Raw genomic sequence first — 18,790 nt, 5'->3', positions numbered from 1 at the left:
GGCGACTGGAAGGGCAACTGGATACCCATTAAAGCAGCTGTAATGAGATGTGTGGGGTTCTGCGCTGAATCCAGAGCAACTTGTCTGCTTACCCTCGTGACATGTTTGGGGGATTGACTGTGACATATTGAATACGTTGTGGCTTTCGAGGACACTCTTTAAACCACAGAATATGTAAAGAAGCCAAGCCAAGCCAAGCTTCGCAAAGCAACGAAGCTGCCAACTCTATGTGACCTCGGGTGCGTGCTTGGGAAACTCCACGTTTTACGGGATCTCCCTACTTAATACCTACTCGCAAAGATCATTTCATCGGGTGTTTAGGTAGAATTCTTCACTTATATGTAGAGAGAGAGAGAGAGAGAGAGAGAGAGAGACAAAGAGGTGCAACGGTGCATTACACAAGCTCTGTGGGAGAAAGAGAGAGAGAGAGAGAGAGAGAGAGAGAGAGGGAGAAAGGAGACCAACCCAAGCTTCTCTCTCCCTCTCTTGCCTACTTCGCAGAGGAAATGGGTGCCCCTTTATCTTCCTGGCCATGGGAGAACATGGGAAGCTACAAGGCAAGCATACTTCCCTCATGCATTCTTCAATGTGCTCGTCTCGGTACTTGGTTTAAGCGTTGGTCTTGCAGTACATGTTATACGGGCCTCTGGTCGCCAAGGCTGCTTGCGAATGGAGAGATGGGAGGTCAGTCGGGTGGTCGCTGCACCTTCTAATTCTCTTCGGCCTCAGGAGCCTCACGTACCAGCTCTGGTACTCCTTCACCAACATGCTCTTCTTCACCCGCAAGCGCCGGGTGATCAACGAAGGCGTCGACTTCAAGCAGATAGACAACGAATGGGACTGGTAGATTCTAAACCTCCAAGTTTCCTGCTTAGGTCAGCCGAAGTACTCCTCTCTTCTTCTTTCTTCTTCCTCTTCGTCCAGGGATAATTTCCTCATCCTGCAAGCTCTCCTCGGATCCATGATCTCCCACCACGCCCCTCCCCTCGAGGAGCTCCCTATCTTGGGACTCCAAGGGTGCATCATCGCGCTGCTGCTCCATGTGGGCGTTTCAGAGCCTGTGTTCTACTTGGCGAACAGGTGGTTCCACAGCGGCTCCCTCTTCACCCACTACCACTCCATCCAACACGCCTCCCCCGTACCAACGCCGATGACAGGTAAAAGGCAAAGGCAACACAACACTGTGGCCACTGCCCCGTTTCCCGATACATTTAATGGCCATTAAGTGACGCTGTTGTCTTCTTCCCGCCCTCTGGACCAGCTGGGTTTGGCACGCCATTGGAGCACCTCGTGTTGGGCGCGGTTATGGCCGCCCCGCTGCTCGGCGCCTTCTTGATGGGATGTGGCTCGGTTGGGTTGGTGTACGGGTACGTCTTCGTCTTCGACTTCCTGAGGTGCATGGGATACAGCAACGTGGAGGTGTTCCCTGTTCGGCTGCTGCAGGCCCTGCCCTTCCTCAGATACCTCATTTACTCCCCTACGTAAGTCTTGTCGTCCCCTACCCTTCCCTCCAAATAATTTATGTCACTCACATGACCTTGCAATGACCGCGTACAATCCAAAGGAGAGCCTCCTCGTCTTCTATCTTAGGTTCTGTGCACTGTAATTTATGTCCGCTGTAATGATCGTGCATCCAATGGTGCCATTTCTTTGTGCATAGAAACCAAAGAGATGAAACAGCTCCACTCGAGGATCTCTCGCCTCGTTGAAACAACCTGTACCGCTGAACCCCACAAATTTATGATCACCTGGGTATTCATGGACGCATCTTCTGCTTGGTTTTATGACCATGCAATTAGGTCGGGTGCGTATGTCCACATCTAGGAATGAGGGAATAGAAGAAACAACGATGGCTGTATTTGCTCTTTAATGCGCACATATGAAACAGCGTGATGACTGTGATATCATCATCATGCTGCGACCCACATGTTTCCTCCCCCCACCCCCACACTGCATGTACTGTTTTCCATTCAATTTGACCCACAGTGGACATGCACCGCCATCGAAGCCTTTGCGCGCAGTAATTTACTTGGGTAACAAGTCGTGGTTTCGAGTAAGAACCAGTTCGATCTTTGATTACCTTTTTCACGAAGCAGCAAGTGTTGGATCCTCCAAAGGACATACGACTAAAAAGCGATACTGTAATTTGTCCTGGTTTTGAGATCATTTTTTTGTGTCCTCTTGCAGATATCTAAGCCTCCACCACAAGGAGAAGAACTGCAACTTCTGCCTTTTCATGCCTCTTTTTGATCTACTCGGGAAGACAGTGAATAGCAGGACATGGGACTTGCAACGGGAGATTAGCGCAGGTGTGTGTTTCCATACATTTTTTCCAGTGCAAGATCTGAACATCGATGAGCATGTTTTCAACTCAGATCGGAGTGGATGTGAAGTGACAGGCATCGGCTCTTGTTTGTTGTCATGTTTCATGCCAAAGAAAACTGGTGTTGTCATGCAGGGAAGAACGACCGAGTCCCTGACTTCGTCTTCCTCGCGCACGTCGTCGATATCTTCTCCTCCGTGCACGTGCCCTTCGTGTTCCGATCGGCCTCCTCGATGCCGTTCTTCACCAACCCTCTGCTGTTCTTCCTTTGGCCGCTCGCCTTCTTCTCCATGCTCGTAATGTGGGCTCTGTCCAAGACATTCTTGCTGTCCTTCTACAACCTGAGAGGGCGGCTACACCAGACGTGGGTAGTCCCGAGATATGGATTTCAGGTGGTCGTCCGTCCCCAAGTGCTCCTCTCTTCTCCATTATGTTGTCATACGAAAACAAACCGAGCTGATCCATCATTCGATTGGTTGCAGTATTTCTTGCCATTCGCCAGGAAGGGCATCAATAACCAGATCGAACTGGCCATCCTGAGGGCAGATAAGATGGGAGTCAAAGTCCTCAGTCTCGCAGCACTGAACAAAGTCGATCTGTTTCACTTATTTCTACTGGAGTTCCTCTGTTTACTAGCTAGCTAACTCGTTTGCCCTGACATTTCCATTTGCTAATTGAGTTGGCACAATATTGTCGATAGAATGAATCGCTTAACGGTGGCGGGACACTGTTCGTCAGCAAACATCCAGATCTAAGAGTTCGAGTCGTCCATGGCAACACCTTGACGGCAGCCGTGATGCTAAACGAAATCCCCAGGGATGCGAAGGAGGTGTTCCTGACAGGGGCCACCTCCAAGCTTGGAAGAGCGATCGCACTGTATCTTTGCAGGAAGAACATCCGAGTTCTAGTGAGTTATTAGTTCATCGCCATTGGTTCATTGCATCGATAGGATGCAGAAATCTAATCTCTCGAGACTGATTCTCAACTGGATAACGTCGACAGATGCTGACTCTATCGGCCGAAAGATTTCTGAATATCCAGAAGGAGGCCCCGGCAGACTGCCAACACCATCTCGTGCAGGTCACCAAGTGCCAAGCAGCACAAAATTGCAAGGTGGAGAGACGAGAAGATGAGTGCACGAGGGGTTCGAATAATCCAACTTCTATTAGCTAACCAGCTCCGGTGTTGGTGCAGACATGGATCGTTGGCAAGTGGATGTCGCCGAGGGAGCAGCGATGGGCGCCGCCGGGCACGCACTTCCACCAGTTCGTGGTGCCTCCCATCATTGGCTTCAGGAGGGACTGCACCTATGGAAGCCTGGCAGCCATGAGGCTTCCCAAGGATGTCCAAGGTCTCGGATCGTGTGAGGTAGTGCAAACCTACTCATCGCCTGCGAAATGCATATCGAAAGAGAACAAAGGAATTCAGTTCTTGGCTCCGCTGACCATCTTCCTTGTTTGGTGTTTGCTTGGCGATGGAACAGTACACGATGGAGCGAGGAGTGGTTCACGCCTGCCACGCCGGTGGAGTGGTTCATTACCTCGAAGGGTGGACGCACCACGAGGTGGGCGCCATCGACGTCGACCGCATCGACGTGGTGTGGAAAGCTGCACTGAAGCATGGCCTGACGCCGGTTTGAGGCGGAGGTGATGTCATCAAACGGCAGATTCGTGTTCCTTTGCTTTCCGTACGTATTCCCTTCTCAGGTTGACAGCAACGCTACGGCAGCTCTCGCATGTGGATGTTGCAACTGTAATCCAAGATTTCCGAGTTCGTAGTTGGCATCAACTCGTCAAATTCTTTTACATGTAGGTGTGGAACTTATCATCATAATAAAAGCAAGGCATGTTGTTGCATATGGTAGACTCGTGTTAGTGGAGGAAGGAGTCGTTCCCAGCTTCCGAGACCTTCTCACTCACTGCAGAGTCTTTAGCAACTGGCGCGGCTTTGAACGGACTTCGCATGTGGACCAGGTCATGGGGCCCAGTAGTTTTCTTTTCTTTTTCTTTTTAGAGATGAATGAATAATTGAAATGACCTCAACATTATTATAGTAGTTTACTATTTGAAGTTTTTTCTTACTATTCATACATATACTCTTAAAAAATTACTAAAATAAAATTTTATTATTCACAACCTCTTTAATTTTATTTTTACTTTTATCATAACCTCCTCCACTTGTGCACATTATTATTAATGTGCACATTACTATTTGTGCACATTATTATTGAAAATATTAATCATCGCTTGCACATGCTACTGACTTTCTTTATCAATTGACCCAGAAGTGTTTTTTTTGGATTATTACAAAATTACATAATTTTAAAAATATTAAAATTATTATAATAAACAACAAAAACTATTTCTCATATTTTCTTTGATCTCTAGTTTGTCTCATTTTATTATTTATCTTTTTTTATCATTTTATATCATTTTCGATGATTAAGAGGAGTATATATATATATATATATATATATATATATATATATATATATATATATATATATAGTAAGAATTTTTTAAAAAAATTATAAATTAAGGATCATATATCTATTTACCAAAAAAAAAACTTTAGGAACATTCATACTACTTAACGTGAGATTATAAATAAATAAAAAAAGAAATACAAATAATAACGTCCTCATTGTACCTCATCGTTCATTATCAACTTCATATCATTCCATTTGTTTGTAATATTCTAACTTAATCCCATACCCAAAAATCGATAATAAATCGAATGCATTCTGTGTATACTTAACTTGGATTTAAATATTATTATAGATATGATTTTATAAACTACTAATTTTGAACCTCCGACATAAAAAGTATCAGACTGTTTGAAGGTCATATCCCTTATCCTTGATGTCCCTACTGGGATTTGCTCCTATAAAGCCATCACTTGAACATGATTTTCGATGAAAGCAAAAAATACGGTCATATACCTACTCATATCTAATATTTGCCTAAAATCAATAAGCATCTTTTGTATGGGGAATAACCATAACAAAGATTATTTTGAAGGCGAACATCATGGCTAAAAGTAAAAGATTATCACATAGTCAACTCTGAAATAAGCAATAGTTCTCAACAGCAATCCATACGTCCAACCTAAATCCAGAAGATCAAGGTAGTGAAAACCTTGTCAAGTAGTAGTACCTGATAACGAAAAATGAAATCCCAGGCAGCAACCAAGAAATGTGTATATCAGAACACTCTCCTGCAATGGAAAGGAACTGACCAGGATATACAGAAAGGAACCAGGACTAGGAGCAGCAGAAGGCAAGACGATGAGGAATTCTTCAAGGGTACGGTTTGTATCTCGGGTAAGCATTGTCCTGCCTGTTGTTCCTGAAGGCACAGCATCCAACAGAGTACACGACGATGAGGAAGATGAGGAAGATGATGTTAACAACAGCAACCTTCTTCCAGTCGTTCTTGATGTTGGCAAGGACCCCAGCCTTGCAAGACTGGCAATCATAGCAGAGCATCGACTGGTCGTTCTGCCATGTGTTGCAGTCTGGATCTGGAATATCCGATGAATTGTAGCCAACGGGTTTAGTCCAGAAGGTTTCGTTCACATAGATGAAGTTGCAAGCTGTAGGAGGCTTGCAGCATCCAGACTGTCCAAACAAGAAAACATTATCTGAGTAGGGAAACAAGATGAAGATAATATCAACATATTGATTACCATCACATTTCATAATATGTTCTTTTTTTTTAAGCAAAACCTTTGAAAAGGTATCCTCATATGGGATGTTAACCTATTAAAAGCAGTTTAGTCAAGATCCTCTATCTTTACCATCAGAAGAGGTCTCATCTCTAAACTAGACTAGCAATACTTAAAGCTTAATGGGAATCTGCACATGGCAAGTTGCAGTTAAAACAAAAATCATCTGAATGCGTGTAGACTGATCACTTATATAATATTGCAATAGTCAGTACGGCAAACATTCAATTATATAATGGTGCTCAAATGTAGCGTTTATGAATAACAACACCAGGACACACTCACAAAGAAAGATCAAAGACAGAGACGAGTGCGCTAGCACATCGACAAATTGAAAGCTTAAGATACCAACAGAAATGAAAAACTGTCAACAGCTGCAAAATAGACTTGGTGAACTTTATTTAACATTTGACTAATTTAAACAGCTTTCAAATCAATATGATGGTTTTGTGAATCAGTGTGCGGACAGATCAATATGGACAATCTGCAACAATAAATGTAAAATATACATCACAAGGAAACAACACCATACGAACACATAATGAACAGAATTTTATGAGCAACTAATACTTTTATCAGTTGCAAAAACCAAACATGTTAGGTATCAGGGTCAAAGTAATAATGGTTCCATAGTTTGACTAACAATGAAAACCCACATGAGAAGTATTTGCTGTAATAGCAACCAAAGATATATAGCATTTTCTCCAAGTCCAAAGGTACTTCAATAGAAGTTTGCAAATTGTTTTGGCTGGGAGGAGAGATGACACTTCCTATACCCACATTGGCCGTAGCCTCTTGCACCAGATTTGCCTTGTTTTTTCCTATAGGGATGGCGTATCAGCTATGTTTTTGAAAGTCTATTCTAAGTTGTCTTGCGAGTCATATTCAAAATAAAAGAAGAAGACAATAGAACGTTCTGACCTATGTTATGGTATTATGATGTCTGAATAGAGATAAAGATAATTTCTATTGCAAAATAGGCCAAATGAAGGAAAAGAAAATTACAAATAAAAAGAGTAAGGAGGCTTCAGGTGGAGTCAAGAACAAGGAAGAAGTTGAAAATATGTCATACACCGAGTGTAGCTCTTTCAACTTCTTCCAGCAAATGATACTCTTGATTCAAGGGGCTGATTAAAAATGATCTTTCCCCATAGTTTTGCAATATGGATTTTAATAGCTCAATCAAAGTTTCCCAATCAAATCATTTGATTCAAACAAATGAATGCCATCAAAACAGAAAGTGACACTCTGATGAACTTGACAAGCATCTCAATAGGAAACCCTAATTTCAATGGACCATAATATAAACCATACAGAAAATCAAATGGTCCACGATAATTTGTGTATAGCTATTGCTTTTGAAAAAAATGATAATAAGTAATGATATACCAAGTAAAATCTTGCAGAAAAGAATAGTAAAATGAAATAAACAAACACAAGGAAGAAGAACATAGTTGCAAGTATGACTTGTACAATTAAGTAATTAAATTATAGGACCAAAATTAAAAACACCAATCTCGATGAACAGAAACCGTAGATGAGTGCCAACATTTTTCATTTTCTTCTTTTTCTCCCATCTCTACGGTTCTTTAGCTAATATCCAGAGTTTATCAGTTATGATCCCATACATATAATTCACCAATAATAAGTCATCTTGGTCAAACCCATATTTCAAGAACAAAATCTATATAGTGGAACTGCAGTACTGATAAAAAAAGACGAGCATTTTAGATGCAAAAAAAAGAGAGACCGCCATGTCTCAAAGATCCCATATTCTTTAAAGACCTGTTCTTCGTGTGCCGAGAGAGAGAGAGAGAGAGAGAGAGAGAGAGAGAGAGAGAGAGAGAGAGAGAGAGAGAACCCGGATCTATGAAATCGGAAACATAGCTAGAGTAATCAAGAATGGATTATCATGGTAAGGTCATAAAAAAATGCTAGAACACTAGAATCAAGACAGAATGGGGAAAACAAAGTTTTAAGAAGCCCACTGTGATGCGGGTGGTTTCACGGGAAGGGGGAAAAGAATGGAGATCCAAGAAACCCAGATCTGGAAGATAGTATCTTTAGAAGACCAGAGACATTTGCACAAATGGACATCTTCAGAACCCTAACTTCCCAGTAACAACAAGCAAAGGAACCCTAGAGTTATATAAGAATAATCAAGACGTTGATTAAAAGCAAGAATGAGGAGATTTTTCAGAGGGATTTTGTGGAATCAATCAGCAAGAGTGTGCAAACCTGGATGGGAGACAGGTTATCGTTGATGAACTGCTCCCACGTCTGGTTGTTCTGCTGGAGGCTCTGGCAGACCTTGCCGTCCTGGAGGCAGCTCTTGAACCGCTTCCAGTTCTTGTTGTTCTCGACCCGCTTCTGGAGCCAGTTGGAGTAATCGCCGAGGCGGTACTCCTTGAACCCGCGGCCGGAGACGGCCTCGCCGGCGCCCTTGTTGGTGACGACGAAGGCGAAGACGGTGAAGCAGAAGAGCAGGACGATGAGGATGAACATGACGAAGAGGTAGAGCCAGAGAAGGCAGGAGTTACGGCAGCAGCCACCGACCACGCCGGCGAGGGAGACCAGCAGGAGGAAGACGCCGAGGGCGATGACGGGGCCCTGCAGGAACTTCTCGCAGTCCGTGGTGGCGCGCCTACCCAGCCATATGCCGGCGCTCAGGATGGGGATCGACAGCACGAAGGTGATGATGTTGAGCACCCCGATCATGTTATTGCTGCACCGAACCATCTTTGCCCCCTTTCTTTCTCTCTCTCTCTCCCTCTCTCTCTCCCTCTAACGCTGCTTCGGGATCCGAAACCGACGATGAAGAAGGGAAGAGTTCGTGGATGGAGAGAGACTACAGAGAGTGTAGTGGAAGAGATGGGGAATATTTATAGGGGGAAGCAGGAGTTACGACTTAGGAAGGAAGAAAGGTTTGTGCCTTTCCGGGTGGGTTCCGAGTTCGGATCACCGAGTTAGGCAGTATCGGCTCTTCCGAGTGGTCTCCGAGTTGAAATGTTTGACGCGCCGCGGATACAAGAAGTCAGCTGGACAAAGGTCGGCATTGTGCTAACACAACCAGCCTAGCGAAGAGGTGGGCAAAACCTTTACGCGGTGCGCGTGTCCGAGCGGCTTGATTGGATGATGCTCTGGGTCCCAAGACTCATGATGATGTGTCGGGCCGAGAGGCGAGTGGTCGATGACGTATTTGCCCCCTCCTCACTACGAGAAATGCAGATGGGTATCAATGTCAATTCAATTCATTTTGTTCGGGTTTAGACTTATTGAAACGAAAATTATTTTAAGTATCTCGAAAAAACAAAATAATTTTGCACAAATATAATCCAGTTTCGGTGGGTCCCAAGGCCGGTCTCGGAGATGACTTGTAAGCCAGTCGAAACTGGCTGAGTCAGACTGGTTTGACCTCGGCCGACGATGAAGCCTAGCTTGACCATTTGAGCCAGATTAGAATACTTTCTTTACTATTATCCTTCTTCGTTTCGCATCAAATTGGAATTTATCAGTAAAGATCGGCACCCATTAGTGTAATTGATTCCTTCTATTTGAAAGCCAAGTTCAATTAAATTGTGGTCGAAATGTGAAGACGGTCTCCAGCGCTTGAAACCAGCTCGGTGCTCTCGCCGACCACAGAAACCAAAGTTGGTGATATATAATATTTTGGAAATAAATCGTTTCCTTAATTTATCTATTTATTTATTTGGAAGACGAGATGAGTCTTGACCGAAGTTTGGGAAGACTCTGTCGGTTCTTTTCTCTTCCGGTTGCACTATATATATATATATATATATATATATATATATATATATATATATATATATATATATATATATATATATATATATATATATATATATATATATATATATATATGTGATTGAGATTCATTTTTACTTATATGGGTTTAGTCATCCATTTAAGTCTTTATGATTTATTTATATTTAAAATAATTCATATATTTATAAAAATATAATATATAAGTCTCTTTTGTTAAGTCTAAGTTAATAAACGTTGGAGACTACTTATTAAAATAATAATACATATAATTTAAATAAAAAAAATCCATTTAGCCCTTTTAATTTTTATTATAGACCACGCTTTTATGGTTTTACTCAAGTCTAAAATAATCCTAATATTTTTAAAAACATAGTATATAAGTCCCTCCTATCAAGTCTAATTTAATAGATATTAGAGTCTGATTATGTGACATGTTGACTAATAATAAACTATCAATATAATAATACACATAATTTAAATTAAAAAATTGAGATCACCATCAATGACAGGAGGAGATGTCATCGTGGAAGCGACCACCAGTAGTAGTATTGAGCCGCTAATGCCTAGTAGGACGTCATACGTATGCAACCTCTCTCGCGCTAATAACAAGCTCAAGAGCTTCTGATCCTATCTCAAGTGGATATGCGTTGACTAGTCCGATGCTAAGCATGCAATAGTCTCCTGATCCATCTTTTTACTCTTGGGTGTCTTCGTCCCCACCACCTCTTACTTCGTCCTCTCTTGCATCCTCACTCATCACGACTATGTTGTAGTGATCCAACTCTCCATCACCTCTGTCTTCGGCCTCTTCTATCTTTATCTCTCCACCTTCGTCCACTACTATAGCCTTCAACGCTTCTTATTCCTTGACCTTTTTTTTTATTTAAATTATATATATCATTATATTAATAATTTATTATAACTTAACATGTCAGATAAGCAAACTCTAATATCTATCGACTCAAACTTGACGGAAGGGGTTTATAAGCTATGTTTTTTAAAATATATGGATTATTTTAAATATAAACAAAATCATAAATACCTAAGTAGTGCATGACCAAAACCATACTAGCTAAAATGGATTCTTTTTTTAAAAAACTTAAATTATATATGATAGTATATTAATAGTTTATTATGAGTTAACATAATACGTAAGCATACTCTAACATATCCGTGAGTTCTTCGTATCATCTAATTAATTATACTAAAAATCTATATATAATAAAAGATAAATATATTCAACTATAAATATAATTAAAATTATCGTAAAGTACGAGAGATACATGAGGAAGAAGGAGGAGGATCATAGAAAGGTGCGAGGGGAGGGAGCGGGCTACAACGATCAACAAGGCAAGATCGCGTTGTCATGGACTTAGCTGATTTTACCTAAGTCGTACGACACCCTTGCGTGTCCGTCCGCAAAAGTTAGCCTCTCCAAAACCTCCCATGGTCCCTTAGGACCTACAAAAGATAAAACGGGTTAGAGAAAGTGCTTCACTCGGGATCCATAAGCAAACATTTTCGAAAACACTTCATAGACAATGCGAATTACAAACAGATTTTACAAGCTCTGAACGGTTGCACAATAAAGGGGCAAAATGGTCCACTACGGATCGAATATCTCTCACAAGTGTTCACGTGACACAACATTTATTTACAAGCCTTAGAAGGCTACCAAACCCAACTAAAATAGGGTTGTTAAGCCTTCGACTGTTCCTCTACATGTTGTGCAAAACATGAACAAATAGAAAGACACAAACATACATAAGTATTACATTAAACATCCTGTTTAGAACTTTGTCCGTGACATTCTCCCCCACTTATTCTTTCGACGTCCTCGTCGAAGCCTTTGTCGACACTACAACTCCTCACCTTTGCTGAGTCTTCAATCTTCTGCTCCAATTGTAATGCGTCTCTTGGCTCTCAACTACTCTCCGTTGTTGTTTTTGAGTAGTCGAACCTTTAATCCGCTATGCTGCTTCAACTCGCCAATGACTCTGACTCTAGTGTGGGGTTGGATGAGTTGTGCTGATCCCTATTGGTTCTTGCAGATCCTTTAGATAAAGGAAAAGACCATCCTTACTATGCGCCAATCTCTCAAATGCCTCATGTTGCTTGAATTGGGTGGATGCTCGTTGGAGATTTAACGACCATCGCCTCGCAAACTTCTAAAGTTTTGGGTCATTCCTCTACAAAATTTGCCCATTGACTCTTCTTTCACTTAGTTGTCACTTTCAAGTAGATTCATTTTACTTCCACTTTCGATTGATATTCTGTTGGGAAATAAAGCGGATAATATACTCTCAATAACACTGATCACCATTGGTGAGGATTTGAGAACTATTATCTTCTAATATCTTCGAATAGTCTTTGAATATGTGCAGAGCTCCTCTACTGGATAGATGAGAGAATTGAGATACTCGGTTTCACCCATTCTTTTAAGAGTTGAGAAGGCAATGGTTACTTGACTTCGCCCGCCTCCTTAATGATTGTACTCCATGTATCGAGTTGGTAACTAACCTTCGCCTACTCTTTGCTCACACTTCTAAAGCACTTAATGTCATCGAACTTCTGGAATGCAAGAAGTTTTTACCCCAACTTAGAGTAAGTCTCTAATAGTTTTGGTCGCCTTTGAGATTGAACCGTCTTCTCCATAAACCCTGTCGCCTACTCCATTAAGTAGCAAAGGTATAACACCATGTACTGCCTGCTTCGTTCCTTGGTCGTGCACTCTTGTATGACCCGAAGTCTTTTACTTTCGGTTATTTTGATGAGAAGCTCATTGACACCAGTCTTACGAAGTTCCTTAGTCTCTGCCCTTCAGCCTTGTCTTAGTACTTAGAGTTTGTCTCCGCATGCTCCACCTTCTCGGCCCTTTCACGACCAAGCGCTCTCCCTCCATGAGAGCAAGGGATTAATGACTTTCATGGAAGTCCTATCTCTGCGGTACCATGGCGCTGCCATGCCCATGACCATACTATCCATCGCCTCGCATCTGCATCTCTTTTCTTCATGATCAGTAGATATATCTCTGCGACACTCCTTCGAGTCCACCTCCATTCTAACTCATGCTTGATTTTGGGTAGCTAAGTCCCTCTGGACTCGTCGTCGCTTCCTCGCCCCTTTCGACCCCCTACTTCAACATCTCTGTGTTCTCCAAGCAGCTCCCTTTGGTCGATGGAAAGACAGACTGCAACTCCTATGCATGGCCTCTGCCATCACATTATCGGGTTTGCACTGATTTTGTTCTCCTTAGCTTCCTTGGTTGCAACGTTCGCTTACTTGACCTTATCCTTTGATTTGTCGGACTTAAGTGAATATGGGCTCTGAAGTAATCCAACTCTCCAACTGCTTCAATCATACCTCTACATGATCAAGTCCCTCCCATGGGACTCACTGGTACTTGCATTCGAAGTTTTCCCTCGGTGGTACACAGCCCTCATATGATGATGACCAAGGCTTTCATCCGATGCAAAATTTAATGCACGCATGGAAGACCCAACTCTATGGTACCATGACCTTCACTCCTTGAATCCAATACCCTTTTTGCCATCGTGTTGTTCACTGAAGTGGAGCTCCCAGTAGCTCCCAATCATACCTTCGTATGATCTAGTCCCTCATGGGACTCACTGGTACTTGCATTCGAACTTTCCCCTCGGTGGTACACAACCCTAATATGCTGATGACCAAGGCTTTCATCCGATGTAAAATTCGATGCACGCATGGAAGACCTACCTCTGCGGTACTATGACCTTCACTTCTTGAATCTATAGCCCTTGTTGTCATCGTATTGTTCATCGAAGTGGAGCTCCCAATAGCTCCTGATCATACCGCCGTATGATCTAGTCCCTTACGGGACTAGATTCATGTGTATCGCATTGCCACAAATTATTCCACCATAATCCGCTGCACCATGTCGCCTCCTGGTGACATCTCCATTGCATATGATCCTTGTAGGATGAACTCGAATTGTGATCCCTCCATGTGTGGCCTCGGCCAATACATCGCAGGGTCTTTTTCACCTTCGATTTTGTTCGCTCTTTCGGCAATCGACCTTTATCCACCCGCTCTTGGGTCACACTTGGATGAAGCACCGCTCTAGGATAGTCCATCGCCTAATAGCTCCTGAAGTCCACCGACTTCGCTGAAATTAGTGCACCATTGTCTGGATCCTAGGCCTCTACCCCTATCAGCACAATCTCCGCTATGTATTGCTTCCTTCATGGCAACTTGAATGGCAACACTGTGGCATATTCTTTAAGAGTACCCGCCTCTGCGTCCTCTTGCCCTGTGTCAAGGCCTTCTGAACCCAACTTCACCTCCGCAAGTTGAGTCGCCTTAGTTCCTCTATCAAATGTTTCTCCGAGATAAAATGCATGTGCCTAGAAGCTCCCTTCGTCTTTGGCACCATGCAAGATGAGTCCGCTCCATCAGAATGAGGAACACCCAAGTTGCTTCGTTCCTCGTTTTGCATTGAGTTGATGGTGGCCCTCGCGCCCACCATTCCACGAGTCAGCCCTCCCTTGAGTTTGATCTCTATATCGACTCCAAGTGTGGCTTCATTTGTGTTGCTTTGGGTCGCTCTCCTACTTGATCTCGCAATTCATCCACCAATGCATTCTCTCAAGCGAGATCATGCTACGACTCCTCGACGCTTGCTCGGTCAATTGAGCTTCGTGAAGTTGTTGTTTTTGAGGTACTACTCCTCAACATGTGCAGTCTGTTGCACATGATTGTCCCTCTAGAGAGCTGGAACTTATCCCTCCTGGATATCAATCTTATTGGAGCAACATCTCTCTTCGTTTCCTTCTCTATGAAAGTTTCAGAGGCCACTATCCACTTGGACTACTTCGCCTTGCTGAATAAACTGTGCATTATTCTGCCTCCTGCAAATGCGATTGTTAGATTGCGACTCCACATCAATACAGCCCCCGCTGCACCCCTCAAGGCCTAGCAACATGTTGAACTCACTGCACACTTCAACCTCCTACGGACGTATCCTTCTTATGCTAAAGAGAAACTTTCAATGCTCCATGGCACCAGGTTTTGGTCGCCTTGGGATCGCCACGAACACTCCATCGTTCACATACAAGCCATTGCATGAGTACCGAATTCTTCGAGTTAGCAATTCCCCTCGCCTCTGTGAGCTTTGCACAACTCTTTCGGTCGCTAAGCAACCCATTCTACCTTGCGTGATCTCATCCTTTACTAAGCACCTTGCTTGCCTTGAGCACTATCAAGTATTGTTGTCAATGTCGAGCCGTAGCTCGAACTTAGCCATCCCAACCTTTGTACGCTACGCATTCTTCCAAGCTTGTTTGTTCTCATGGTGCCTCTTGCGCGAAGGGTTTGTCATTCCTCTGAATGACAATCTCAGATGTCCACTCCTCTGAGCGACTCATTTTCCTTACATCTCTATGCCTGTTTTACCCAAAATGATCGCTCGTGCTGGCTGCCCTCAACGCAGTCCCGCTAGGTCCCCCACGTTTATATGACCAGTGTTTCTACGAGTGCTTGTCCCGCTCTGATACCATCTGTCATGGACTTAGCTGATTTTGCTTAAGTCGTGCGGCACCCTTGCGTGTCCGTCCGCAAAGGTCAACCTCTCCGAAACCTCCCATGGTCCCTTAGGACCTACAAAAGAGAAAACAGGTTAGAGAAAACGCCTCACTCGGGATCCACAAGTAAACATTTCTGAAAACACTTCATAGACAATGCAAATTACAAACAAACTTTACAAGCTCTAAACGGTTGTACAACAAAGGGTCAAAATGGTCCACTACAGACCGAATATCTCTTACAAATGTCCACAGGACACAACCTTTATTTACAAGCCTAAGAAAGCCACCAAACCCAACTAAAATATAGCTATTAAGCATTCGACTATTCTGTTAAGATCGGGGTTGACACTAAGAGGGGAGGGGGGGGGGGGGGGGTGAATTAGTGCAGCGGTAAAATAACATCAGTTTAAAAACTTCGTTGCGATAAAAATCGTTTACGATGTATAACTGTTTCGTAAAGGTAATACTTTGAATGCTTGTTTATAAAAGAGTAGTGGATGTAAAGAGCAAGTAAGGAGGTTTGCAGTTAAAGTAAATTGCATAAATAAAAATGCAAACCAGATTTTAGAGTAGTTCGGTCAACGTGACCTACATCTACTTTCGGCTTCCTCCTCCGACGAGGTCACCGGCATCCACTAGAGGTCTTCCTTCAATAGGTGAAGACCAACCACCTTTTACACCCCTCTTCTCCTTTTCATGGGTTTAGGAGATAACCATTACAAGCACTCACACTCCTCTTACAGAATTCTAAACTTAGAGTAGAGAAGGGAATTTCTAAAGAGATTGCAGCAATGTTTTCTCACTTTTGATCTCTCTGTGCTTGTGTGCTTTAACCAGGGATGAGAGGGGTATTTATACATTTCAAGTTGATTCAAACTTGGAGCCTAAAAACTTCTCATCTCGGGTTTCCCGGGCACGGGTGGTACCACCGCCTGCGCTGGGTGGTACCATCGCCAATGTCAGTTTGACACTAGGCGATACCACTGCTTGGGAGGCTGTGTTGGGTGGTACCACTGCCTAGACTAGTGGTGCTACCGCTTGGCTCCCTGCCAGGGTTGGTACAACCGTTTAAATTGGTGGTACCACTGCCTAACACAGTCTCGAAGACTGTGCCACGACGATGAGACTTCTTGGGGCACTGTTTGGGGCTCTCATTGGGCCCAACACAATCCTTACATGGGCCTAGCTGGCCCCTAATTGGGTTGGCCCAAATTCAAACGTAATTACGTGCTAACTACGATTTTTAAGACATTTACTAAGCTAAACAAGTCCCTATGTCTTGGTTTTTTCCGGTGAGCTTCCGGCGAACTTCCGACGATCTCTTGGCAAAGTTTCGACGGACTCTCGGCAAGCTCCTAGACTTCACGATGATCTTCTTGGCAAGTTCCGATGAGTTTCTCTGGCAAGCTCCGAGACTTCTTGGCTGGTTCCGCTAGAACTTCCGACGAACATCTGGACTTTCGACGAACTCTCGAACTCCCAACGAAGTTGCGTCCTTGACTCCGGGACTTCATTTTGCTTCATGCCTTGCTATCATAGTTAATCTTGCACATGTAAAAACATACTTCGATCTAGACAATTAATACTAAGCATTAATCATGTTGTCCGACATGTCATTGGTCCCTCTACCCGATTCTTCGGCGCATTGTCCTCTCTTGCAACTTATTGCCCAATCGATCAGTTGACTCCGCAACTCTAATATCCTTTGCGTAATATCCGCTCTTTTTGGCCCGATGACCAAATCCATGGCCCGAAGCCTTCTGTCGATACGTCAACCGATCCACCGGCTTGACATCCAATCTTTTGACATGTTTTCCCGCAGCCCAACATGATCCTTCGTGCTTTAATTGTCTCATCCTGATCGAAGCATCCTGCGTCACTCAAAATACAGATTAAAACATAAACACTTATTAATTGGTTTCATTATCAAAATATGAGATTTAACAATCTCCCCCTTTTTGATGATGACAACCAATCGATGACGGAGTTAACCTTAACTGTCAGAGTTTAAACAAACTCTCGCTTTCAATATGTCATATTGATAGAACCTTAAATTCAAACTGAATTCAAGTCATTGCAATATTCATCATGAATATTTGCAACACGTCATCATATATAACATGATCATACTTCTCCCCCTTTATTATCAACAAAAAGGAGAAGTTCAATTCTCATGTATTTGGATATAGAAGTTCAAATCATTGCATAATTAATATAATCTCCAGTTTTATCATCATGCAATTTGCTATCATCATAGATATGCAAGGCAGTAAGATAGTATGTTCTACAACATACAAGCTAGCAAATTTGAGATGTTCAAGAAAGCAACTCTTGCTTCTTGAAATATGCAAGTTGCAAGCTAGTAAATTTTTGCTTCCTTTGCAATGTTTGAGCTAGCAATTTTGCTTCCGTTGTAAAGTGCAAGTTAGCATGTTTTGCATCTTCTTGATTTGTGCAAGCTAACAAGTTTGCCTCCTTTCATGATGTGCACGCTATAAATTCTTTCTCGCCCTTTGTCATTGCCAAAAAGAAGGGAAGACCCTTTATATCAATTTTCATATGATGACAAAGGTAAAGAATTAATCCTTTTTCAATATGTTTGTGTATCATCCTAGTTTTAAATTAAAACATGCACAATTCCAAAACTTTATATTTGTATCCTTTCTTCATGCATTATATAAATAAATTAATCACTATGGGCATATCATACATGATATTCAAGCATACACAATACATTATTTTGGTAATAAATCATAGCATTTATCAACATTTTGATCATGATACTAAGCATTCATCATTTAGAGCATTCATGATACACATTATATGCAATACATCATTATAATAAAAAGTATAAGTATTACATGCATCATATCAAATCATAAATATTTCATATCATGATGGTACCAATTTTGTTAAATTACATCCTACCATGCATGATCAAAACTTCTCATTTGTATACATCAAAATAAATTTATGAATATTTCATGCATTCATATCATCACATAAAGAATATCAAGAAGAATTAATTGGGTGATGAGTACAAGGAGTTATACAAAAATAAATCATATCATGAGAGATAGGATCATGTAAATACCAAAAGATATGATTCATATATTAAATCTCCTCTTAAATAAAATACAAAAAAAAATTATAGGAGTACAAAGAAGAGATCTTGATTAAAAAATATCTTAGGTAATAAATCTAAGAACTCACAAGAAAAATCATGATTCATTTAGAAGATATCCTCTTAAGAAAACACCGAGAAGAAATAAGGAGAAAAAATGATCTCAATTCATAGAAAGATCTCAAGTTATAAATCTTGAAAAATCAAGATAAAGCTTATTCAAATTTGAATCATCAAATCAAAACCATTTTCAATAGTTAAAAAAAATAA

General features: G+C 42.0%; 2 protein-coding genes across 2 annotated transcripts; one reads left to right on the top strand and one right to left on the bottom strand.

Moving 5' to 3' along the window:
• The first annotated feature begins 324 nt into the window (after positions 1–324).
• Positions 325–4,179, top strand: LOC135622624 (very-long-chain aldehyde decarbonylase GL1-2-like). The gene is made up of 11 exons (XM_065124635.1): positions 325–557; positions 629–843; positions 925–1,157; positions 1,262–1,481; positions 2,188–2,309; positions 2,459–2,715; positions 2,806–2,913; positions 3,024–3,230; positions 3,326–3,436; positions 3,518–3,691; positions 3,807–4,179. The coding sequence occupies exons 1-11, from the start codon at positions 507–509 to the stop codon at positions 3,960–3,962; spliced, it is 1,854 nt and encodes a 617-aa protein (XP_064980707.1). The 5' UTR covers positions 325–506; the 3' UTR covers positions 3,963–4,179.
• Positions 4,180–5,357: 1,178 nt separating this feature from the next.
• LOC135622615 (tetraspanin-7-like) lies at positions 5,358–9,016 on the bottom strand. Its single transcript, XM_065124622.1, has 2 exons — positions 8,288–9,016; positions 5,358–5,942 (listed from the first exon to the last, which is right to left on the bottom strand). The coding sequence occupies exons 1-2, from the start codon at positions 8,786–8,788 to the stop codon at positions 5,622–5,624; spliced, it is 822 nt and encodes a 273-aa protein (XP_064980694.1). The 5' UTR covers positions 8,789–9,016; the 3' UTR covers positions 5,358–5,621.
• Positions 9,017–18,790: the final 9,774 nt, after the last annotated feature.

The sequence above is a fragment of the Musa acuminata genome, chromosome BXJ1-3, assembly GCF_036884655.1.
Source record: "Musa acuminata AAA Group cultivar baxijiao chromosome BXJ1-3, Cavendish_Baxijiao_AAA, whole genome shotgun sequence".
NCBI classification, from domain to species: Eukaryota; Viridiplantae; Streptophyta; class Magnoliopsida; order Zingiberales; family Musaceae; genus Musa; species Musa acuminata.
The sequence above is the reverse complement of the archived record's forward strand: the minus strand, read 5'-3'. Positions and strand labels throughout refer to the sequence as shown.